Source organism: Branchiostoma floridae, chromosome 6 (assembly GCF_000003815.2).
Source record: "Branchiostoma floridae strain S238N-H82 chromosome 6, Bfl_VNyyK, whole genome shotgun sequence".
Taxonomy (NCBI): Eukaryota; Metazoa; Chordata; class Leptocardii; order Amphioxiformes; family Branchiostomatidae; genus Branchiostoma; species Branchiostoma floridae.
Genome location: NC_049984.1, coordinates 27,505,660 through 27,530,441, shown reverse-complemented (window position 1 = coordinate 27,530,441; position 24,782 = coordinate 27,505,660). Strand labels below are relative to the sequence as shown.

General features: G+C 42.2%; 4 protein-coding genes across 4 annotated transcripts; all 4 read left to right on the top strand.

The window, feature by feature from the left end:
• Window positions 1-488: 488 nt before the first annotated feature.
• Window positions 489-5,731, top strand: LOC118418272. Its single transcript, XM_035824117.1, has 5 exons — window positions 489-685; window positions 3,650-3,797; window positions 4,278-4,895; window positions 5,257-5,371; window positions 5,544-5,731. Exons 1-5 carry the CDS (start codon window positions 489-491, stop codon window positions 5,729-5,731), a joined length of 1,266 nt encoding a protein of 421 aa, XP_035680010.1.
• A 264-nt stretch (window positions 5,732-5,995) lies between these two features.
• LOC118417277 lies at window positions 5,996-16,620 on the top strand. The gene is made up of 4 exons (XM_035822788.1): window positions 5,996-6,633; window positions 7,143-9,938; window positions 10,129-10,222; window positions 16,579-16,620. The coding sequence occupies exons 2-3, from the start codon at window positions 8,638-8,640 to the stop codon at window positions 10,196-10,198; spliced, it is 1,371 nt and encodes a 456-aa protein (XP_035678681.1). The 5' UTR covers window positions 5,996-6,633; window positions 7,143-8,637; the 3' UTR covers window positions 10,199-10,222; window positions 16,579-16,620.
• Window positions 16,038-18,340, top strand: LOC118417278. The gene is made up of 3 exons (XM_035822790.1): window positions 16,038-16,620; window positions 16,797-16,931; window positions 17,076-18,340. The coding sequence occupies exons 1-3, from the start codon at window positions 16,610-16,612 to the stop codon at window positions 17,344-17,346; spliced, it is 417 nt and encodes a 138-aa protein (XP_035678683.1). The 5' UTR covers window positions 16,038-16,609; the 3' UTR covers window positions 17,347-18,340.
• A 2,385-nt stretch (window positions 18,341-20,725) lies between these two features.
• On the top strand, window positions 20,726-24,572 carry LOC118418271. Its single transcript, XM_035824116.1, has 7 exons — window positions 20,726-20,809; window positions 21,193-21,476; window positions 21,589-21,816; window positions 22,017-22,256; window positions 22,365-22,456; window positions 22,576-22,645; window positions 23,951-24,572. Exons 1-7 carry the CDS (start codon window positions 20,726-20,728, stop codon window positions 24,288-24,290), a joined length of 1,338 nt encoding a protein of 445 aa, XP_035680009.1. The 3' UTR covers window positions 24,291-24,572.
• The last annotated feature ends 210 nt before the right edge of the window (window positions 24,573-24,782 follow it).

Here is a 24,782-nt window from a genome sequence, read left to right as displayed (position 1 = left end):
GGAATGTTTAGGGAGCGCAGCGAAGTGGATTGGTCTCCATGGGTGGAATAGCCGGAGCATCTAATCTGGGTGGTCAGCAGTCAGCAATCTCCTCGATCTCCAGATCTTTTCTTCCTCTTCAGTAATCGCGTCGTTGACATCCTCTGGAAAGTGGGACAACTTCACCTCCTGGGCAGCCATCCAGGCCTAAGCCTGCGCACGGCTGTGGAAGGCTTCGAGGGCCAGCAGTAGCACTAGATCTGATGGGTACTGTGCATATTGTGTCGGAGCCATGGCTGAGTATTGACTGTATCTATCTGTATTACTGTAGCTTGTGATGACTTTGGTATGGCTCCTGGGGACGTGGCAACTGGAGTGGTTGTAGTGGGACCTTTAAACTGTGGTGCGATACCCATTTGACTGGGCGAGGTGTTGTGTGATAACGTCATGGGACTGTACTTGGGAAATGACACCTCAGAATCAAATCCTCAGAGGCAGACATACACTCAATGCGGCAGAAAATCAGCGAAGAGCGAGTGTACCTACCGACTCCAGGCAGGCGCTTGATGTTCGGAAAAGAGTTTGCTGGTGTTGTCGTCAAGGGAATGAAGCGAATCACATTCGACAAATGGCTGGACAACTACCTTCACAAGGGGGATACAGAGGAGGAGGAAGAAAACGACCTGGATGTAGACCTCATGGACGAGTAAGGGCAGCCCCGTTATAAGGTCTGCAATATTCTGTTTTCTACTACTGTATGTTGGTGATGTCTTGGAGGGCTCCTCTGACACTGGGACGCCTTCTTGCTCTTGCTGTCCTGCGTTGCCTTGGGTGATCTTCTGGGAACAACTGGTTGATTGCTCCCAGAATTTCCTCTCCCTTGTCCTCTCCCTTGTATACCCTTTATCTTGTTCAGGTCGTCCAAACTATGTATTGACCGACACTTGCTTTCGATGCTGGTGATTGTTTCCTCAGCCATGATTGCTTCTGGTCCAAAGAGGAGCAGTTCTGGCCTCTCAACGTACCACTCGTCCCGCAATTCTCTAAGTTCTTCAACGCATTCCCCATATGTGTGTCCTGGCGCCGTTTCTGGTAGATGGGCCTGGATCGTTGGTTGCCGTCAGGTTGAGGACCAGTGTAACTCAGAAAGATAAAAGTGGAGTAGGAGGGGTCGTCAGGGTCGATTTCATCTTCCTCGGTATTGCAACATTGCTCGCGCTGGCCTTGCATTTCCTGGCTAAGGCACTGCAGTAACTCTTCTCGAAGACATCCCTTGGTCTGGATGAAACCTGTCACATACTTGGCAGCTTTTTTCACGTCAGCTTTGCCATGAAATATGGCAGCACTGGCCTGTTCCCCGCTCCGTCCAGCCCGTCCGACTTCTTAGATAAAAAATCGCCAAAAACAAATAGGCTGCCTCGGGGGAAACGAAAATGTCGCAATTCCATGTATTCCGATATCTATCTAGCTATCTATTTATCTGTCTTGGTGACTCACTTCATATTTTGAAGAAATGTTAGATCGATTTATATAAAACTGGTTGAGAATACTGAGCAACTAACTAATAAAGGTTGTATGCAAATGTCACAAACATGCAAATCAGTGACATTTGCAAACAACCATTGTAAGTTATTCACTGGATGCATAAGAGCTCATTTCCCTCTCCAAAGCCAGTTCCAAAATTGAAGAATCTGACAGCATTAAGTATACTTACAATGTAGCAAGTGGAACGACAAAAGGTTCTGTCTAAAAAATGAAGTGAATCACCTAGAATAGTTTGTAGAGTATGCTTACTTCCTATGGTAGAATTGATTAAAAGTTGTCTGTCCAAAACAATTTCACCTAATCTGGATTTCTCCAGGTAGAATCAAAGATTGTGCTAACAGAATTCTCATCTCCCATAGGGAAGATGGGAATTCCAATCTCCCCTAGGAGATTCCTGGATTCCAATCTCCCATGTGACATGTATACATCTATGATTGTATACCTGATACAGCTGCCCGATGGTTGTTGGGACATGGTAAACCACCACACCATGAACGTCTGGAATGTCGATGCCCTGCGTGACATACATAAATGTATTAGCAAAAGTTCCATGTATAACCACTATTTTACCTTACTGTATGGTTTACATGTTTCAATCCAATGAACAACACCCTTTCAGGCCACAGTTAGTGTCATATATGAAAATCTAACATCTTTGTCAGTACTGCCAACAAAGTATTATATATGACTGGGTTTTGAAGCTTCACATGGACCCAATTTCATTTAAGAAAACATGGTCTGACTTTTGGCTGTGAAATTGACATTTTGTGTCAAAGGGAAACTGCTATTAGCTACTCATCATCATCATCCGGGTGTGCTGGTTGCACGGATGGACCTGACTCTTCCTCCATTAGCTACTACTTATTAGCTACATAATACAGATAAAGAATTATATACAAAAGCTTGGTGTGAATCAGGAGATTCTTAGAGTAGTACAATTGGCAAATGGAAAAGGCAATGTTTGTATTGTTGACCAGTGTTCATTTAACCTCATGAAATTTATATTACGAGGAAAGACAATAACTTGACATTTTCCAACCATGCCAAAAGCAATAGTTGACACCACAATTCGCACAGATCCGGTCCTGAATTCTTCCAAAATTTCTGCCTTGGCTTTGGCTGAAATGCTAGCATGAAACATTCTAACTGCCTTCTCTTTTTTGGAACTGTTCTTCAATAGCTCCCACAGATCATGGCACTGGTTTTTGGTTTGGCTGTAAACAATATGTTTTTTTATGTGTTGAACCGTCTGTGCGGACTCAATGTGATGAAGAAGAGGCTGGAGGTCTTCCTGTTTGATAAAAGTAAATGTTGGCATGTAACAAGACCATTCAAACATTGCGATATTTCATCTATTTGTTCACTTTATACATGTAATTATAGGCAATAGATATATTTGTGTGTAACTGTATGTGAACACCCACATTGTTCACAATCTCGAATGAGAAATCGGGGGCGAGATCGCTGTCACATCGGTCGGTTTTCAGGAAGACGTCAGGGATTACAACCATCCATCAAGACCATCGCAGAGAACAGTTTGGTCAAGTCCTGCCTAGTGGATCGAACTACAGAACTGACACCTTGAAGCGAAAACTGAAAAACAAGGGCATGTCTCGATGACATCGACTCACCGGTGTCTGCGACCACCTCACAGTCCCTAACGGAGGAAGGTAATGTTGTCACGTCCGCTCGAAGGTTAGCCTTTCCAAACGTCCAGAATAATACACAAGAGACGGAGTCTATTGTATGTGAAGATGGTTATTATGTTGGGCAGATATGTCAGGTACAGAAGTTCGTGAACGATGTCACTGGTATTGTGAGATGCCGCACAAAGGGTTGCAACGGAATGTTGATTCCCCGACAGTGCGTGAAGGTAGGCCTTGGCGGTGGTCTGCGTATTGTCTACAGCTGTAGTGGGTGTTCGATGCCTGGTATAAACTTTGACTCCTCTACATATGTGGAGTCCTCACGCCGGCACCAAGTTTCCCTCGCCCTGTGCCTTGCGATGCTGGTTTCTGGAAACACTTACGCCGGTTACAACAGGATCCTTGGACAAGCCTTAGCACTAGAAACACTAAACAAAAAAAATCCAAACAGTGATCCATGCCGTTTACCCAATCACCAGAAAACTCGTTCACGAGCACTGTGAAGCCGCCAAAACAGAGATGAGAAAGTTGCCTGCAGAGGAGCTTGGAAGCGCCAAGCGAGCTGTGACACAAGCAGATGGAACGTGGGGCACACGTGGATTCCATAGTAAGAACTGCACGGTCACTGTTCGTAATGCAATGAACAATTATTTGCTGTACGTTGCCCATCTTTGTATGAAAGGTAATGACACTGTAGCGTCTGAAGACTTTCCGCTTTATAAGGGCACTTCCAAGAGCGGAGAAGGAGTAGGCCTAGAAATGCTGTGGGAACAGGCTGTACGTGATGGTATTTCCCCCGAAGTTCATTGGCAGGACGGGGACCGTTCGTCTGCACTATCTTTCAGGGCTCATTTCCCTGACGAAAACAAGCACAAGGTGATGCTGTGTTCTGGACACGTTGCACGCTCACATCAAAAAGTTTTGTCTGATCTCAAACCCAAGAAAACGGTCTCCAAAGTATACCGGTCCAAACACCAGGAGAAATTCCCACAAATCAACAGTGTAAAGTGCGTCTGCGAAGGCAAGTCGCACGGGAAAGGATGTGGCTGCATCACAGATGCGTTCATCCGGAAGGCAAGAATAAACTTCTTCTGCTGAGTCGTGCAGGCCGGATCAGCAGACGCACTGAAGGACAGGCTGCTAGCTTTGGGAAAGTATCACGGCCGTAACATCCACTCGTGGAAGGAACCAAAAACAAAGAAGAAGCAGACATGCGACTTCCATCCGCAAAAAACATGCACCTGCGAGAAGTGTAAGAAGAAAGGCAAAGGTGAGGAGCCGGTCTGTGGCAGGGGGAAGCCGTACACTTCAAAGCCGTCCATTTCCTGTCCACTACACAGCCAGATGTATGAGATTGAGACGGCACGTCGGACAGAACAGACACACGATATCATCCACCCTGATCTGGGCCGAGGCAACTCAAATCTGCCCGAAGCATCGCACAATTTGTTGATAAGACTTCGGTCTAAAGATGTTTTCTTGAGTCGCCTGCATTATATCGTTAAGACTGACATGGGCCTTCTACAAAGCTGTGTTTCTTGGGAGCAGGCCTCCCTACCCATCGGGCCGGACTTCAAACACTGGACAGTAGAGCTGTTCAAAAGGATGAAGTTACCCATCCCGCCCGGTATGATTAAAAATGTAGAGAAGGCGTTGGTGGAACGGAACAAGGACCCAGAGAGGGCAAAGACAGACAGGAAGAAGGCCCAGCGCATCGCCTTGAAAGTAAGAAACATTTTGAGTCTGATATATGTAGTTGTTTTTTTTTGCATTGCAACATATATTTACAAGACATGGTGACGGCACACTCAAGTCATGACTTGTATTCATGCCGCCACAAATTGGTTGTTCCAGTACACTTCAAGTAGACATAATGTCATCAAACTTGATATACTACATCAGTTCCAGAAATCGTGACCCGGGGTATTTTTTCGTTACTGATTCTGACAAAAATGTCGTATGGTAGACGATCGTGTCCAATACAACTGGGGCGTAGGTTGCCTGTATTACGATTGCGTTATATTTTTGGCCTATCGAAACATTTTTTCGTAGGTTATAACATGATCGTGATGTTTCATCCGCAAAGGTCGCCCGTGTCCTGGATAGCGAAGAGCGGAAAAAGGGGATAAAGCAAAGAGATATCCAACACAGCTACGGGAGCGCTGAAGCAGCAGATGACAGTGAAGACGAAGCTACAGCAGGTAACATTTACATGTACATGCATGTAGATATAAATATCGTATCCTGTAGACGGTTTAGACAAATGTTCCCTTTTGGAGGCTGAGATTTTGGTATCTAAATTCTTGAAACCAGTTTGCATTCCATATGAAAGCATGTTATTCATACTAAAGATGGTGAAATGTAATGTTGCAGGGGAAGATGATGCTAGAAACGTCCTCACAAGTGACAGCCAGCCAATCAGAGGGAAGAAGAGTACGAAGGTCGTCGGCAGAGTGGTAGGGTTGCGTGCTCCCAAGCAAACCATTGGCAGGAAGCGAAAGTCACCACGGAAAGAGCAACCATCTAGAATGAAAAGTAAAAAAGCAAAAAGACAGAACTAAGTCGTGGATAGGAGCTTTCTTCTCCTGTGTATTTGATGTTAACCTTTTTGCGTGCTTACGCTATGCATAGCCCGTTATCACTTGACAAATTTGTGTATATTTTCTGTATTTTGATGTTTGTTTCGTGATCAACCATTGAGTACCAAATTGTGCAGGTGTACGGAAGAAATAATATGCCTACAGCGTTACTGTTTGTGTTTTTTGTAACTTCGACATTTTACTGTATATTTCATGTTGCAGGTTTTCATGGTATGTATATTGCACTATATACCGGTGGACATACAAGAACGTGTTTGGCTCGAAAAATTATCATACAATGTAAATGGAAAACACCACAATTTCATGGCACGGGGTTTACTTGAGCCCAAACACATGGAAATAGCAGACAACGTTTTAGGACATTCCTTTGTTTTAGCAAATATTCACTAGATGAATTGGGAAACTGTTCGAAATGCAGTGAGTGGTGGAAGAGCAGTGGGCGTTTGGAGCTGATCTAGTAAATAAACGTAATTCACTCTCTATCTGAAAGAAAGGAACAGGAGTAGATTATCACCTCAGACCATAAAAGGCGTAGATATCACCACTTTCGCAGCTGGGGTCAACACTCTTTGTTTGTCTTAGGCCACACCAATTTAATTCCTTGGTTCACGGATTCGCCGCTTCGTTTTTTGCCGAATGGAAATAAAAATAAAAACAACTTAAAAATGACCCGCAACAGAGCTGGCTCAAAAGCAGGCAATGTTTAGTGAAATTTGCTGCAGTTCAAGCAAATGTTAACAGGTGGCGTCTACATGCAATGGTCACATGATGCAAGTTAGCCAACCACACACCATTATTCTACAGAGGCAAATTCAAGCAAGTTTACAAGAAGTTTTTTGCGATGCCGAAAAACTTTGTACTAGGTAAGTAAATTTAGTCCCTTAAAAGTTATTTGTGACAATGAATATCATTGAGAGAGTTTGTATTGTGTGGAAAGAATATCTATTTCAACTGTGTATAGGTAGAAGTAGAAGTGGAGTCACCAAGATCTTCCGTACAGCACTGAGGTGGGTGGGGGGCGGATTTGAAACTCTGGATTTTGGATGTTAAAATCTCGTCTAACTTACAAAAATAACCTAAAATGGAACTCAAAAGAGGCTATCAACCCTTTCAACAGCATGGATGCTACGTAAGAAGGCCTCCCTGAGCCTTTATCACAAAGGATGGCAGTAGATTCTGAAACTGAAACTGGATTGTAATCGATCTGTGATGTATTCAACCTGTCTCTTCATGTGACTTTCGTGTATTTAATTGGTAAATTAGTAAATAACCCAAGTAGAACTCGTTTATTTTTACAACATACTTTGCCTGTGTACAAAAAATTTTATCAATTATCAATATACTAAATCAATTTTTTTTTTCTTTCAAACAGATGAAGCATGGAGCCAGTACACGTGCACACACATTTTGTAATGGTCAAAATTTACCATGGAAGCAACAAAATATCTGATGTGGTACAGCTGGTCAAGGGAGATGAAACTTTTGGAGATATTTTCACAAAAAGTTTGCCTACATCATCAGATCCTAATAGTAATGACAACTACAGCTCACTCAGATCTCAAAACACCCATGTCTATATCAGCCAACAAGACAGCAAAGACTGTAGTGGTACTAAAGTTGACCTCCACCATCCAGTAAGTGTTGCCATAACTTTCAACTGTAGGCATATAACATACAATGTACAAGCAGAACAAGAGAAGTCGTCCAGCAGTGGAAACGAGAAAAGTGCCTTTGATGTTCTAATGAGTGCACGGAGGGATGACTCCCACCTACCTCCAAAGAAGGATAAAGAAAAGTCGATTGCCACAGAGCAGTTATTGAATGATGTTATTGACTATATGGACACTGTAGAGGCAGGATTCACTAAGGATGACATACATGTAGGCACACGTGTAGCTAGTCAACTAAGGGATTGTCTATGGTATCTTGATGCCCACCATGAGAAATTCAAAGCAAGGGGAATTGCCATCCCCTTGACATTTCAAGGTTTCCAAGGGCGTCACAGATGGAAGGAAAATAGACATTCGGAGCCCAGTCTTACTAAAGAAACACTGAGCAGTCACATTGAAAAGCTCTCAACCTTGCTTTTGCTACCAGTTGTTCAGTCTAGCAGGAATAAGAAGTTTGTAAAGGATGTGTCTAGTTTGTGTGAAGCAATAGTGCAGTATAGGACTTACCTACAACAGTCTTGTGTGCGGGTTTCACAAACCAAGGCCTCAACAACACCAGTGCGAAATCCTGCGAATGCTGCAGAGGGCAAGACTCTGCTTGCCTCCAGTAAATGCAACAGGGAGTACAAGGCTCTGATGGAATGCCTAGACAACAGCCCTACTTACCATCCCATTAACATATCAGAATTTGCTCCAGTAGACAGGTTTCAAAGAAGAAAGTTTATCACACATCTGGAAGTGACTCATGATGTTTCAATATACACAATGCCATATGGCAATTATCTGGGAACAGTGACCCTTCTGTGGAGGGTGGACAGGGAAAGACATGACCACGAATCCCGGAACGCTGCGGTAATTATGAATGTAACGAAACGATTACCGCAGTACTCAACAAGGGAGATGAGGCGATGTTTTATTTCCAGATATAGTAATAAAGCTAATCTCCAACCCATGCTCATCAGGGCAATCTAAAAAAATCTTACACAAGACTCTGCAGCAGCAGAAAGCTATGACCAAGAACTGATAGATGATAGGGTCAAACAGTTCTTCTTGGAGACAGAGGAAGCTGATATTTTGTGTGACCTTCGGAAGTGCAATGGCAACCCAGGGAGCACAATCTTCGAACAGTTTTGGCAAGAAACTGCTAAACTACTAGAAGAGTGTCAAGTAGATGCAAGAAGACATGTACAAGAATACATGTACTTACCTTTTGTGATATCTGTTGAAGACCTGCAAAGGAAAGTTGAAGCAAGGATGCCACCAGGGTCAGCCATTCCTTCTGTTGAGTGGATAAGGCTACAGTTCTGGCCTACCAACCCTTTTACTAACAGAGCTGTGAGGCACACCTTTAGGTTTGATGTCAAGTATGCAGTCCAGTCAAGAGTACTCAGGGTGGAACATGAGGATTCAAAATATGCCTCAACCCAATTCAAATACATGAAGGAGTTTGCATGCAAGTACAGAGAGCATGCAAAAATGATCTGTCTGGACGACAAAGCCATAGTTCCGTTAGGAGAGCCAGGGCATCCTGTATCAAGCGGGGTCCGAGGACACAACAAGTCATTAGTTCCAGTGGGAACTCCATTGGTTGCCCTTGACCATGACTGGCATGTTGCTGGATTGATCCCTTCAGTTGTCTTGCTCAACCAAGTCCCTGAAACAATTGATGGATCCTTCCACAGGGGACGGGTATTTGTGACGACAAAAGAGAAGGTGTTTCAACCTTCAACCCCCGGGAGGCATGCAACTGAAGTATGTAACATACTGCGCTCAGTTGCAAGCTCAGATGACGTCAACCTAGACAGTCCAATACTGTTGATTTACACAGATGGGGGTCCTGACCATAGAGTTACATATCTAACCGTCAAGCTGTCATACATTGCACTGTTTATCGCTTTGGACCTTGATGTGTTGATCGCTGCTAGATGTGCACCAAATGGGAGCTGGTTAAACCCAGCGGAAAGAGTCATGTCAGTCCTCAATCTTGCCCTTCAGAATGTTTCCCTTGCAAGGGAGAAGATGGACAATCAGTTTGAGGCAAGGGTGAAGGGAAAGTCTAATCTGACAAGTGTACGACAGGAAGCTCAGACGTGCCCTGGTTTCCAGCAAGCTTTCAACACTTCACTACAACCCGTGAAAGAGCTAGTCAATGAAAGATTCAGAAGAATGCAGTTGAAGGGAGAGAGGATTGAGACACATGAAGCAGCATCAGATGAACAGATTGAAGAAATCATGAATGTCCTGTCTATCATTGACAGTGATCTGACAGCCAACAGTGCAATGTCAATGCAAGCAAAGGACTTGGCAAAGTATGCAAAGTTGTCTGACTTTCTGAAGAATCATACAAAGCAAACACACTACACATTTCAAGTCAAGAAGTGCACTGAGCCAGGCTGCTTTGTCTGCAACCTATGTCCACCACGACTTCCAGCGGATGTATTTGAGACCGTCTCCTTCCTACCAGATCCAACCTTGGATGTTTCCAGAGAGCATTACAAGTGAGTAACTTGAATTTTGTCTCCCATGTCACAGTGACCTTAACAAAAAGTCAGGTGTTGTACCCTGTTGGTAATTTTGGTCTTTTTGATAGATTAGAATATTTGCATGTGTTCAAATTTTCAAATTCAGGAAGATAATCTAAAATGAGGGGGAAAACATAAACAGTATTTTTGTTTTGTTTTTACACAGGAAGTTTGCTGAAGTGTATGGGAGCTGCACAACTGAAGAGGACAGGCCATCACTAAAAAGTCCTAAGTGAAAAGGATGAGACTGACAAGAAAAGGAGAACGCAAGAGGGCGCTTCCAGGTCCGGTCACGGTTGAAAGGCTCTCCCATATTGGGGGTTGCAAACTTCAGTTTTTAAGTACTTTTTGTTTGCCATCGATCGTCAATCGAGGTGAAGTGTTGCAGATGAGTGTCTATTCCATCTTCTACGACCCTTTTTTGCCAGAGAAGAACTCATTTTGCTGACAAAATTTGCCCTCGAAGGATCGAATGGGGAGGGCCATTGTGCAGACTACTCCAGACTAGGTCCTAGCAAGCGATTTGACCGCAGCGGGCTCCATTTTTGGAGCCCCCGCCGGTAAGTTTCTTTTCAGATTTTGGACCTGTTACAGTTATATTACCACTACATCATCTCTTGTCCATTCCTTTTTGGACACAGTTTTGCTGCCGGGTTTGCTATTTGTCTGTTTCAGAGCGACCCCCCACCCTCTCGCAATTACTGTGGCTGACCAGGTGGCGCACGAGACAACATTTAAGTTTTGGCGCATCAACATTCAAGATCTAGGTTTGCCGTGACCGGACAACTAATTGTTTAAAACATGTTCTAAACCAGTAGTACAGTGCAACGTCAATGGTCGTGAGTACTTGATTTATTATTCTCACTCCTCTATAAACTGAACGATAGTAAACATGGAGGCTCTATTGATAAAATTAGATGAACTCAAAGCTGAAAACGCAACAAACTTCACCAAACTGAACGGGAATTTCGACGAAATGAAAAACGACATGAAAAAGATGGGGGATATTCTCTGTTGTCACGAAGAAAAAATCAAATCTCAAGATGAACTGATAAAGAATCTCCAGGGGAAGATCGAATCACTGGAAGCACGCCAGTTCCATAGCGAGCAGTATTCTAGGAAGAACTGTTTACGTGTTTGGGGCTTCCCAGACACTTACGATCAGAAAGACCTCCCAAACAAATTCGTTGAATTTGTCAAGGAGTATCTACAGGTGAACATTTTGCCGGGGGAAATTGACAACATCCACTATTTGGGCGGAAAAGGGAAAAACCGACACCTCATAGTTAAGTTCGCAACTTTCTTAGCCAAAAGGAAGGTCTATGAGGAAAGAAAGGCTCTCAAAGGGAAGAAGAACGGCGAAGGTTCTTTCATCTCTATTCGTCCCGATTTGTCACCAGCTAGTAGGGCGCTTTTCCACCAAGCAAAACAGCTGATTACTAATGGAGGTGATAACAATCCCCTGTCAGCTGTTTGGGTAACGATCGAGGGAAGAATCTGGGCGACACGTGGGGATCGCCGGGTGTTGTTGACATGCCAGGAGGACCTGCAGCAGGGCGTGGCAGGCGACACAACGGGGGAGTTTGTGGTACAGCGAAGGAAGACCTTCGCTAAACGCCAAGCTTCCAGGTCTCCAGAACAACAGCCGGACGTGAAAAAAACTAATGTTTTCGGACCTTTGGCTCAAGAGATGGACTGTCCCTGATTTTTGTTCTATCTCCGGTTGATTTTTCCCCGCTTTGCGTTCTGAGTCTGATAGACACGGGTGAATGTAATCAGTTTGTAATTAATCCGGTGTTTTTTCACATGGGAGAAAATGTTGAGACCTTTGGTTGCTGTTGTTGTTTCCTCCGAGTAGGATGGAGGCTGAATCCGCATGACTTCTCCCTTAGTTTTTGTTCCTTTTTTTTGCTCTCCTTCTTTTTCCGCATTTTAGCAACAAGATAGATGACTTGATTAATTATACCTTAGTTCCTATTTTCTTTTCTCTCTTGTTGCTGTTATTGGATTGTTTTGTATGCGGAAATGTTTAAATAGTGTAAGACTAAAGTCATTGATATGCTAAAGTTTAAAAAATGTATGTATATAATATACAATGTAGTTTCAAAAGTACCAGGTAGTTGCTTTTTCCTCTGAATGAAAAGTCAGTTGTGTATTTCTCATTCGTAGTATGGCAAAAACAGATGTGTTATTAATGGCAACTCCTTAGACATGTTTTATTTTTATTTTTATTTTTATTATTCTTATTTTATGTTGAGAGGAAATGCCAGCTTATTTTTTCTTTTTGTAGGATCTTTTTGCTGAGATAGTATCGTCTTTTTTTTTCTGCATACCAACAAATAAACACTGGTACAGTAAAGTAAATTTTGATGTTTGTGAAACTATTTAAGGATTAGTCGACCATTGTTTGAGTTGCTTTGTAGTAGAAATATGCGTGCTTTTTTAGAGCATGTTTGGTTATGTGCATGGCATGTTTTTCTATGTTCCTGTTTTCTCAAATGCAAATGTGTTCTTTACAGTACTGTTAACTATGAAAAACCCTCATTGCCCAGTAGATACAATATAAATATTTCGCATTGTTGTCAAACTTTAATTCTTGCTTCCTGCGGACTCCACTCCTTTTTTGATCTTTATAAAACATTTACTATTCATGTACCTATTTCATGACACAGCCTAAGGTAGAAATCTGTAGTTACAATTGCAATGGACTGGGAGACCGCAGGAAGCGAAATGAAGTTTTTACTTGGTTAAAAGACAAATCTTACAAAATGTATTGTTTACAAGAGACCCACTCCACACAAGCAGTGGAAACAGAATGGCGGTCCGAATGGGGGGGAGACATTTTCTTCAATCATGGTTTAAGCAACAGCAGAGGTGTAATGATCTTATTTAAGGCAAATATTTCCTATACTGTCCATCAGACCTTGAGTGACAACTCCGGTCGGTGGATTTTGTTGGATGTTTCGTTAGAGTCTACACGTTTCTGCATAATCAATATTTATGGCCCTAATTCGGACGACCCTTCTATTTTTACAAATTTGGAAACTACTTTACAAAGTTGCATAGATCCTGGATCATCCTTTATTGCTGTAGGAGACTTTAATACTGTTTTAAATTCAGACATGGACAGAACCGGGCATCGATTTTCTAGCTACCATCCTAAATGTCTTCAGGCAATTAACTCTTTTTGTGCAAATCTTGATTTAATAGACATTTATAGACATAAGAATGCTAACGAAAGGAGATACACTTGGAGACGTCGTTTTCAGGCCAGCCGCATTGATTACTTTTTAATATCTTTCTCTCTAGTGTCTTCCGTACAATACGTTAAGATAGAAGATAGTTTTAGATCTGATCATTCCCTTATTGGAATTTCACTTATCACCTCACCAATACCCAGGGGTCAAGGTTTCTGGCGACTTAACCAAGATTTGTTAAGTGATCCAGTATTTGTTAGAGAAACCTCAGACTTCATAAAATATTTTTTCCTTTGTAATAAGGGTTCTGCAAATCCTCATATTGTCTGGGACTCTTTTAAATGTTGTGTTCGTGGACACATCATTAAATACTCTTCTTGGAAATACAAACAACGTAAAAAAGCGGAAAATTCTCTAGTTAATGAAATCTGTAGACTACAAGTAGAGTTAGACTCTGTTCCAAATTCAACAACTTTTGATAAGTTACAAGAAAAGAAACATGATTTAGAAATTTTGTATCAAATAAAATCTAATAATATGATTGCCAGTAGGAGAGCCAAGTGGATGGAGCAAGGGGAGAAATTTTTTATGAATTTAGTTACTAGGGATAAGGCCAGGAAGAATATGTTTAGATTTGTAACGACAGATGGTCAGGTTAAAACTAATCCGCTGCATGTTCTTGAGGAGCAAGCTAATTTCTATCAAAACCTTTATTCATTTGAGGAGCCGCCCATGTCGGTGGACGACGATGTTTTTGAACCCTTTTTCCCGACATCTAATCGTGTGTCTTTGTCTCCTGAGCAGCGTGGGGGGTGTGAGGGTCTGATTACTGAGGGGGAACTGAAGGATGCAATTAACTCTTTCCCCTGGGGGAAAGGTCCTGGTCTTGACGGCCTTTCAGTAGAATTTTATAAAGTTTTCTTTAATTGTTTAAAGCAGCCTATGCTTGAGTGTTTTAATTTTTCTTTCAGTGAAAAACAGTTAACTGGTACTCAAAAAGAAGGTTTGATCTCTTTGTTACTTAAACAAGACCCATCGGGACAGGACAAAGACCCTTCATATATAAAGAATTGGCGCCCTATTACCCTCCTTAACTGTGATACACGTGTGTTATCCAAATGCCTCGCCCTTCGCATAAAAAATGTTATCTCAAATTTAATATCTTATGATCAAACTGGTTTCCTGCAGGGGCGATGTATTAGCGATAACATACGGAGAATTTTAGAAATTATGGAATATTATGAGAAAAACAAATTACCTGGTTTAATTTTCCTGGCAGACTTCGAAAAAGCCTTCGACACCATCAGAGTAGAATTTATTGTTAAAGCACTTAGATATTTTGGTTTTGGAGACTCTTTTATAACATGGATTAAAATTCTTTATAGTGACATCTCTAGTAAAATTATTAATTATGGTTATATTTCCAAGCCCTTTAACCTGTCCCGTGGGGTCCGACAAGGTTGTCCTTTATCTCCGTATCTTTTTATATTAGGAGTTGAATTGCTTGCTAGTAAAATTAGAAATAATATAGAAATCAAAGGTTTAGACACTTTTGGAATTACATCTCAACTTGGCTCTCTATACGCGTTGGTTAAGTATTTGGAGATTTTTAACCTTCTATCTGGTTTACGCTCAAATTTTGATAAATGTAGAATATTACGGATTGGATCTTTAAGCGGTACAAACTTCTACTTACCTTGTTCTTTCCCAATACTTTGGACAGATGGCCCCGTTGACATTCTTGGAATTCATATTCCGAGACATATGTCCGACATTGTTCATAGTAATTTTGATAGAAAATTCGAAAAAATAGACAAGATTCTAATGTTATGGAAATCTAAATCCTTAACCCTTATGGGAAAAATTATCTTGGTTAATACTTTAATCGTCCCACAATTTATTTTTCTATTAACTTCCCTCCCGACACCTCCCTCTGACTTCTTTGATCGATATGAGAAAAAAATATGTAAATTTCTATGGGGAGATGGACCTGAGAGGGTTAAAAGAAAAACTTTGTACGCCGTTCTTGATCAGGGAGGCCTGAAATTAAGAAACTTGCGGGCCGTAGATTTTACTTTAAAAGCTTCTTGGCTACCCAAACTATATTTAAATAAGGAATGGTTTTGCTCAAAGCTAATTCTTTTATCAAATTCCATCTTTCGTACTGACTTGTTTCCCTTTGCGCAACTTAACAAAAAGGATTTTGAATCTCTTTTAGGTAAAATATCCCCTTTAAGTACATTCTTTACCCATGTTATACAGGCATGGTTGAAGTACCAACTTAGGCCACCTGAGGAGGCGGTTGAGGTGAAGCAGCAGCTTCTGCATCTAAATTCAAATATAACTATCAGTGGTAAGCCTTTCTTTTCACAGGTATTTCTAAGTAGGGGGGTCATATTTGTAAACGACATGTTAGACGCAGAAAACAGCTTCTTATCATATGTTGATTTTGTTACAAAATTTGGAGTAGTGTGTCCTGAATTCAAATATAATCAACTTATGTCTGCTATTCCCCCTTTTTGGAAGGCTAAGCTGAAATTGAATTCTCCAAGTTTGGGTGTCTGTCTTCCTGTATGTAGAAACATAGGCTGGCTTCGTAACTGTAATATTAATAAGTGTCTGTATCAATTCTTCATGAACGAAGCCAGTCTATGGGGCTCATCTGAAAGAATTAAACTTTCATGGGAAGAATATTTTGACACCCCACTACCATGGCAAAATATATATAGTTTACCTTATAAACTTTCGATTGATTCATATACTCGAATATTTCAATATAAACTATTATTCAAATTTTTACCTTGCAATAAAATATTATATTTACGGGGTTTGATAGACTCCCCACTATGTAACCTCTGTAACGAGGAAGAAGAAACAGTCGTCCACCTTTTTGGGGACTGTTGTGTAACTTCAAATTTTTGGCGTCAGGTGGACGAATGGTTTTTCAATATAAATGGTACTCATTTGCATATTAATGCTCTCAGTATAATGTTCGGTATTTCTAGTGATCGTTGCCCGGTTCTGTCGAATCTTATCCTCCTTTTAGGCAAAATATTTGTTTTTAAAAATCGTAAGCATTCTTTGAATCTGTCTGCTTTCATATCCTTTGTTTCATACTTTTATAAATTAGAAAAAAACATAGCAATTCGGCAAGGCAAACTGCTTAAACACAGGGGGAAGTGGGGAAACTTAAATAACTTATTTTCTGTCAGCACCATATCTTAAACAAATGTATAGTGATATTGTTGAATGAATATGGGCAAAGGGGTTTAGGACTAACGTTAACTGTTGTTACTGGTTTTTGCTTTTATTTTGTGGTTTTACATGTGCTTTGTTTAACGTATCTGTAGCTGCCATGCTTTCTTTTTGTTGTTTGTTTTGCAAAAAGTAATAAAGAATGATTGGAAAAAAAAGAAAAGGAGGGGTCTACTAGTAGCTGGGAAGGTCCGGATGGCTATCAGGTAGATGTGATAGTGAAAGGCTTTAATTGACCTTCTAATTGGGCATGACAGGGTACCCATTACTCAGTGTTTCACCTTAGTTTAGCAAGTCACTGGGCTGCCTGGTGATTAAGTCTATGACATTCTTGGTTGATATATTGTAAAGCAAAGTTCTTTTTTGGTCTTTTAATCTACAGGTGTGCAGTGTGTCTGAAGCCGAGATGTGTATTCAGTCACTCTAAACTGAAGAGGCAGGAGGAGGAAGCTGTGGGAAGAGTCAGGGACAGCATGGTCTTCACATGTGGAAGCAACTTGTTTGAAGAAGGTGGCAGGTAAGAAATAAAGCTCCTTTTGTCATTTTTCACCAGTTTCTATTGCTACTGCTTTCATTTTTTTCTTTAATGAGTAAAACCATTGTTTTCATTAAAAAAGATGTTCCTGTAGCCTGCTTACCGTTTGTGTTCTTTTTTCTGTAGGTACCATGACAGCATTGTGGTAAGACGAGCTGTGAACTGTGCTTCCCCCATTGAAGCACAGTATTACAGTAGTAAGCTCATTTCATTCGAAGATGTCTGTTACCATTGTGGCAGGCAGGACGACTTGCTTGGTCCAGAGCATCCAACAATGGCTACCCTCAGACAGCAGTACAGTGTCATTAGACCCATATGTTTGTCTTGCTTCAATGATGGAAAAAGGGTCAAAACTTGGGGGGCACAAAATGCGAGAAAGAAGACAAGGAGAGTTTAAAGTTCATGAAGTCCTTAAAGGGTATTAGACACCAGATCTAAATGATATTTTCCCTGTTTCAACTTTATTATCTCTTCATTTGATGTTATTAACACAGTTCTGTTTTTCTATGACATGTTGTGCTAGCCATGTGAGAAGGCAAACTAGCTGAAGTAAAAAGTACTTGATGTTGACACAATTCTGTTTTTCTATGACATGTTGTGCTAGCCATGTGAGAAGGCAAAATAGCTGAAGTAAAAAGTACTTGATGTTTTAAGAGAGACCATGTGGGAAATGTTGTGTCAGGCCTTTCGTTATCGGAATTTTGATCACAGAACGTAATCTGACTGGGTATCTGACTGCGCATGGCTATTTTTATGGGGATGTTTGGAATCATATCGCCAGTTACTTCGCCAGCGAAAGCACGTACATTTTGTATGTCCGACTTCTCCGATCCCTGACTTCATCTCGATTATGACGGACCTCTACAATGCTGTGACCGCCCTCGAGCAGCTTTTCGAGCAGAGCGGGTATGTAAATTGTACAATTTTGACGACCAGAACGTGTCATATTTGGTTTGAAGACAGTGCAATCTGTAATTGAAAAAAAAAAAAGTTTGCCCTGTTCTCGCTCAGAATAGTGCTGGTAAAAATCTAGTGTGTGAAAAGATGCAAAATAAGTAGTAGTATTTTTACGTATTCAAGTAGTAGTCCTCCACAGACTTGTTATTGTAGCGCCGGCGTTTAATATTTTTTAGGGGGCGCTGGTTCGCTATATTCAACACGGGCGAAGAATCTTTGGTCATGGGAGATAGTGGCAGCAAAACGATTTCCCATGGCAAGAGATTCTTCGGTCGTCTTGAAAATCGCGAATCAACGCTCAACACCCACCACCACCGCCACGTAAATGCTGGTGTGAGAAGGAGGCTAGAGAGTGTAGGTTCTAGTCATACTGAACGCTAAGAGAACTGATAGTGATAGTAAGTAAAGCAGATCTGAATATTTTCTATAGCATGCACGAGCTTTGCCATATTTCGTCAGTGTCCTTAGAGCAAATCGTACGTTACTCACAATGCCAGCTGGCCTCAGGCACGTGCTGCTGCACATGGCCCACGAAGCTTCGGCGAACACCACCCGGCCGGACTGGGGGCCCCGTCGCCGGCTGGCAGCCGCACTTTTCCGGGGATTGTGGGTCAGTTATGTTGGCATTGACGCCGTTTCTCTCTAATTGCCTTTCAACTTGACACACATGATTAACCTGTTTTTGTTCATTCATGAATCAGACAATTCATTTCAGCTCAAGCAATGATAGTTGCCACGATAAAAACAAAGGAAAAAAATGATCCCATAAAAACAGGAAAAAATTATCCCAAGTTCAGCTCACGTCACCGCCTAAAGTTCTCATCCTGCTCCCTTAGTGTGCGCCTGCGCGGCATCGCGAGGCACTCCCAAATATGGTCATATCGTGTTACGCCGGCACGGGCAGCCCACGTGCCGGCATAGCAACTGAATATTTACTTGCCGTAACTAAGGTGTTTTTGAGCAAATAAACCACATATCAACCTCAAAGAAGTTGTCTTACTTGAGTTTATATCCTGCCCTGTAAGGTCTCATTGATGAAAGGAGACCTGTGGGGATATATAATTTCTAATCACAAACATACGGGGACATGACACGCACTTCCGGGTATAGGGCTTCACCGGGCAAACTTTTATCATACCCTTGACTTTGCTCTTCTTCATCTGAGCACTGCTCCTCTCCCGGAGTTATCCACCGGTAATCTTTGTATCTGTTGTCAATCTCATACTTACCACTACTAATATCCGTGCTTCTTTTCTTCATTTGCTTTCTTTCCTTTGTGTTACGAGCGGATAAAATGACAAAGAGTGCACGACCTGTAGGTCATATTTAGAACAATATCAGTTACTGTAGAGTCTTGTATTTCGTTCTATACTGTTCTAAATTAAATTGTATCCCTAAGAAAATTGTTCTACCTGAATAAAATACTCAGGAGACTGATCATATCAAATTGTTGTTGTATTGAAGTAGATAAATATCGCTGAATGTGCCCCCCTCCCCACCATCAGAGTTCTTTATGTAATGAATGTTACAAAGAGCTGAGAGAAAAAACAACAGGGAGACATTTCTTTGATGCTTATTAAACTTTTCTTGTGACAACAATAATACAATAGATACAAAATACAGACTGTCTCCTAGAATTGATAATGTGAATACTTTATAGATGAGAAAAATAGGAGACATCTCTTTGCTGCACTACTAAAATTATGTTGTCAAAACAACAATACTAGTAGTACATTGGATAAACAATTCATATTGTCTATTCATATAGTGAATATATACCTGTATTGCAATTTTCAGATGTAGATGTCCATGAACCTTGCTAGTTTTTTTCTCAACTGTACAAAATGTCTGCCTGCAGCACTGATTCACAACTACAAGAACACATCAAAAACCTTGCAAAGCTTTGCCGGTTTTGTGGCGAGTTTGTGCAGACAAACCAAGACAGGGCAAAACAAGTCAAACTGCTTTCATGTGTTGAGTTTGCCGATAAGATTAAAGAAGTGTGGTTGGTAGATGTCCAAAAGGACAGGTCTTACCTACATCCCCCACCCTTTTGCCATAGGTGTAGGTGCAAACTGTACAGGAAATCTGACACGCTACCAACACGAGTGTCATGGTATCCTCACTGGTATGGAAAAACCTGCATTCCTTGTGAGAAGGTAGCAACACTGACAAAAGGGGGGAGACCAGTAAAAAAGAAGTCTCCAGGTAGGCCAAAAACTCAGAAAACTGAGAAAGGCAAAAATGAGAAAGGTGAAAAGGTGGAAGAGTGTGCCAAAACTATGAGTGAAGAGACTTTCTCTGAACTCTTAAGCACATTAGATGACTTCCCTCTTGATGAGGATCGATTCAAACCAATCTGTAGTTTGGAGGCATACAAATGTGGTATTTGCCAGTGTTTTGTATACCTACCCGTGCAAGCACTATGTGCTCATGTGTTTTGCTTTGAATGCTTACATAAGTTGTTCCAGATAGCTGGAAATAACAATGCTGACTGTGCTATATGCAAAGCACAAATAAAAGCAAGTGACCTGACATCTGTTCACAGGACCTGGAGGTCCTGCTATGCTCAATTAATTTTTAACTGTAGAAACTGTTGTGCACAGCTGAGGCTGGATGAACTTAAGTATCATAATGAATGTCCTACAAACACAACACAAATGCCTGCTCCTTCTCACACCACAACACCGCCTCTGCTACCTGGAAGGAGATATCTCCTTATGGTGCCTCACACTAACACTCAGGTGATCCCACCACCCGTACATGTACCTGTACCTCCTTCCACTCCTAGCACAGTGTTAACCCCTCCCTCCACTACCATGACTACTACACCTGCCCCTGCTACCTGTCCTCCTCCTTCCTCCCGTGATGCCCAACCTTCCACATCTGTTACCAGTGATAAGGTAACAGTTGGTCTAAGTGAGAAAGGTCCCCTGACACCTGACCAGCAGGATGCCTTTTATTCGATGTATTGTCGGATGAGATCTCTCTCCCGTGACCCGAGGATTGTTGAGGCAAAAACACCAGGACAGGTATGTATCATAAGTTTTCTCTAATTGACATTTTACATTTATCGTCGTATCCATTTTTGCTGCTGGGACCCCTGTCACAGGGGTAGGCAGCAGTCGGATAGACAATATGACAATAAGAATTTATGGTAAGAGCAGCTATAGATTCTGTCTCCACCCGCCCTACCTCTTTGTCTTGGTTTGCAAAAACTCTCTTTCCCTCCCACCTTCCCCCCTCCCACAGATAATGAAATGTGTGTCTCTTTTTTCAATTTTAGCCCCTACGTCTCATGCATGTCCCCAAGCCCAGAAAGTCCTCAGCAGAGGCAGCCCGTTCTACCGTTCGAAAGAAGGCTAGGGTTATGGAGGAGGTGAGAGACAGGGTGAGTGGTGGGGATCCTGGAGTGCTGCTCCGGGAGGAACTGCGGAGGGTGCCACGGGACGAGCTGAGGAGCATGCTGCACCAGCTGAAGTTCGATCAAGTTGTCATCCCTTCTGGTCACCAGCTGGAGGCAAAAGTAAAGATAGGACTGAACTACAATCAACTTGGGAAACTCAGAAGGTAAAATTGAAAACCATTTTCTGTAGACAACATAAGTTACATTTACAACATTCTTGTACAAAGAACCTTACTGGTATACATAGTCTAAACAGAGTTGTCTGTTCTGTTATAGCTGGCTTAAGATGTACAACATCTCAATGGAGAGTGAGCGACTGACGAGAAGGGCCGCCAGGGAGCGCCTTACTGCATATGACATGCACGCCGAAACCCTACCTTTCTGTGTTAAGGGAGCGAAGAAAGATGGGTCGGACCCCACGAAGGTGCAACTGCTTCCGTGTGCGTACATCTCCCCAGTCGGCGCTGCCATCTTTGACTACCTGGAGAAGTGTCAGGAGTCAGAGTAAGAAAGCATTAATTTTCTCAGCTTGCATGTTTGTCTCATCTCATCTAACCCTTAGTCTATTTGACAGTTGGTGCAACACAGAAGATCTGGCAACCAGCTATGGTGTCACCCTGTGTACATAAAAAGAATGTTATTGCTTATATATGTCTAGGTTGAAAAGTAAAAGTGATTTACAGGAAATTATCTATCTTCTACAGGTGCCTTACATGGCATGGGGGGAAAATCCCCCAAGATGAGATCTGGGTAAAGGTCGGGGGAGACCACGGGGGAGGCTCCTTCAAACTGACCTTCCAGCTGCTCAACAGGGACCATCCAAACTCCCGGCAGAACACCGCTGTGTTCAGCATTTTTGAGGCAAAGGACAGCCGGGAAAATCTGATGCTTGCCATCGGCCGGTATGCCCAGGAACTGGGCGATCTGCAAGGGTCAAAGTGGAGGTGAGCTTCCAGTTAGTACTTACTTTGACAAGTAGCTAAACCTGTGTTAACTTTGTACCATTTTCTTATGTCACCTCCCAATGAACCTGATTCAAATTCACATTGCAGGGCCAAGGATGGCAAGGAGCATACGATGCGTGTGTTTGGCACAGGAGACTATGCCTTCCTGTGCCTTTGGTACGGGCTGTCCGGAGCAAGTGGTAAGGGCCCTTTCCACTTTCTTTCTTGAAAACAGAGCCTTCAAAAATGTTAATGACTTATTTCTCATAAAGATATATAGTTATACTATGTAATAATTGTTTTAACACTTTTACCACAGCTGTCCACCCATGCCTGTGGTGTGACATCACCAAAATGGAAATGAACAACCCGGAGTCAGAAGATCGGAGGCTAAGCATCCCACCAAGAACCTTGGCAACCCTGCAGCAGCACTACCATGACTTCATGGAGCAGGCTAATGGCAAGTTGTCATTAGCCAAAAAACATCACAATGTGATCGCCCCCGTGATGTTCGCATTGCCAGTAGACCAGGTAAACTAATTAAAAAAGTATCAATTTGACAATACTGCTAAATGGACCATTGCTTACTTGCGGAACACCACATAATTGTTTAAACTTATGGCAAAATCTGTCTATTTGTTCACAGGTCATCATACCTGGTCTACATATAAGCTTGGGGCTATACCTTCGTGCCTTCAAGCTAATGGAGACAGATATGCATGAGCTTGACCTAAAGCTGCAGTCGTACCTGTGTGGAGTGCTACACGAGGGGGAGGTGTCCAAGGAGGCCCTGCTGGCCGACGTCCACCTCGGAAAGTTCAGGTGCTACGTACAGGCCATCGAACAGGCCCGGGGTCTGGACGACGAGGCTGACCTCGTGGAGGAGGAGCTCCATGACCAGGAAAATGAGCTGGCTTGGCTCGCCTGCTGCAACGGAACAACAGAGAAGTTAGATGAAGCTGTCTTTGCAGAAGCTTGCTCCATGGTAGAGGAGCTTGTGCGTCAGAAAGATTCACTGGTAAATTCACCATGTACAAAGTTGGCACATACATATTCTTAACAAGATTTATTAAAGATCAATATATATGGATGAATGTGACTTGATTATATAATTGGGATATGTCTTACATTGTATACATCTACTTATTCATGCAGAGGTCTAAGGCAGAAGAAATGCGACTGAAGGCGTCCATAAAGAAGGGGGATGGACCCTTAACGAGCCAACTGGATGACCTCCTGCAGACCCTCCGTGTGAAGAGGCAGGCCTTCCACAGCAACTCCTTCAATGGAAACCACGTTAACAGAATGTTGCAGGCAAGTACTAAGCTAGTTATTATTTTTAGTTTGGGAGTTTATGTCGGTCACACAGACTTTGTGCCTTGTATAATATTGAGTCTATTGTGACTTATTCCTTTTTTTATACACAGGATGATGCCATAGATGAACTAACAGGGATGGTGGAACGTACAGTGACCAAGATCATGGACAAGTTTCCAGATCTGCCGCTATCCCTTGTGCCCAGAGCGACGTCAACGGCGGGGACATACAAGGAGCTGTTCAGTCGTTTTGCAAGATGTCACAAGCTCTACTCCCATGGAGGTCCCATGGAGGAGACTGCAGTATGTGAGCTAGGTATGTACATGTACAAACTATTTTCTTAGAATATTAAGTACATTCTTCTACTTAACCAACGTTGTCAATACAACCCGCTTCTTAACGTACACTCATTTATGCTTACTCTTATTTGCTTTTCCAGACAAAGCCATCAAAGACTTCATGTCATACTACAGAAGCAATGTCCCCAATGGCACCGTACCAATAAAGATGCACATGCTAGAAGATCATGTGGTTCCCTGCATCAGGAGGTGGGGGTTCGGGCTGGGGTTCATGGCAGAGCAGGGAGTTGAGCATGTCCATGCACTGTTTAACTCCCTGGCAAGACCCACCTGTACCATTCCCGACCCTGTGGCACGACTCAAGTCAACACTCACAAGCCATCTGATCGGGGTCTGCCCAACCAACACCATAGGCTAGGCTTCCCATGATCTTACATTTCAATGATACACAAGAAATGCACAAGTAAAAAGTAAGATACAAAAACAGTGCAGGTACTTCGGAGTGTTCTACATGTAATGTCAACTCCCCTGCCTGTAGTCACGTGAAAAAATGTTGCATGAACTGCAAATTACTACCAATACAATGTCAGACAGCATGTAGACTAGTTATTACTAGTTAGTTAGAATTAGTATTACTCATTCAGTGATTTACTGTATACTATGTACTGTATAATGTCAATCGGCATGTAGTGTGAATCAGTATTACCTGCATACCATCTTCAGTCAAGGAAGGAGTCGTCTTCTGTCATGGACTGATCTTGTCACTTCAGGTCATCATTACTGTATACAAAAATTATGTAGTGCCAATCAGTACGACTGTATACAAGTTACAAATTATGTCAATATTGTGGGAGAAATCACAGGAGTGAGTAATCTGTTTGGAAATATAGAAAACAGAGAACCAATAGGT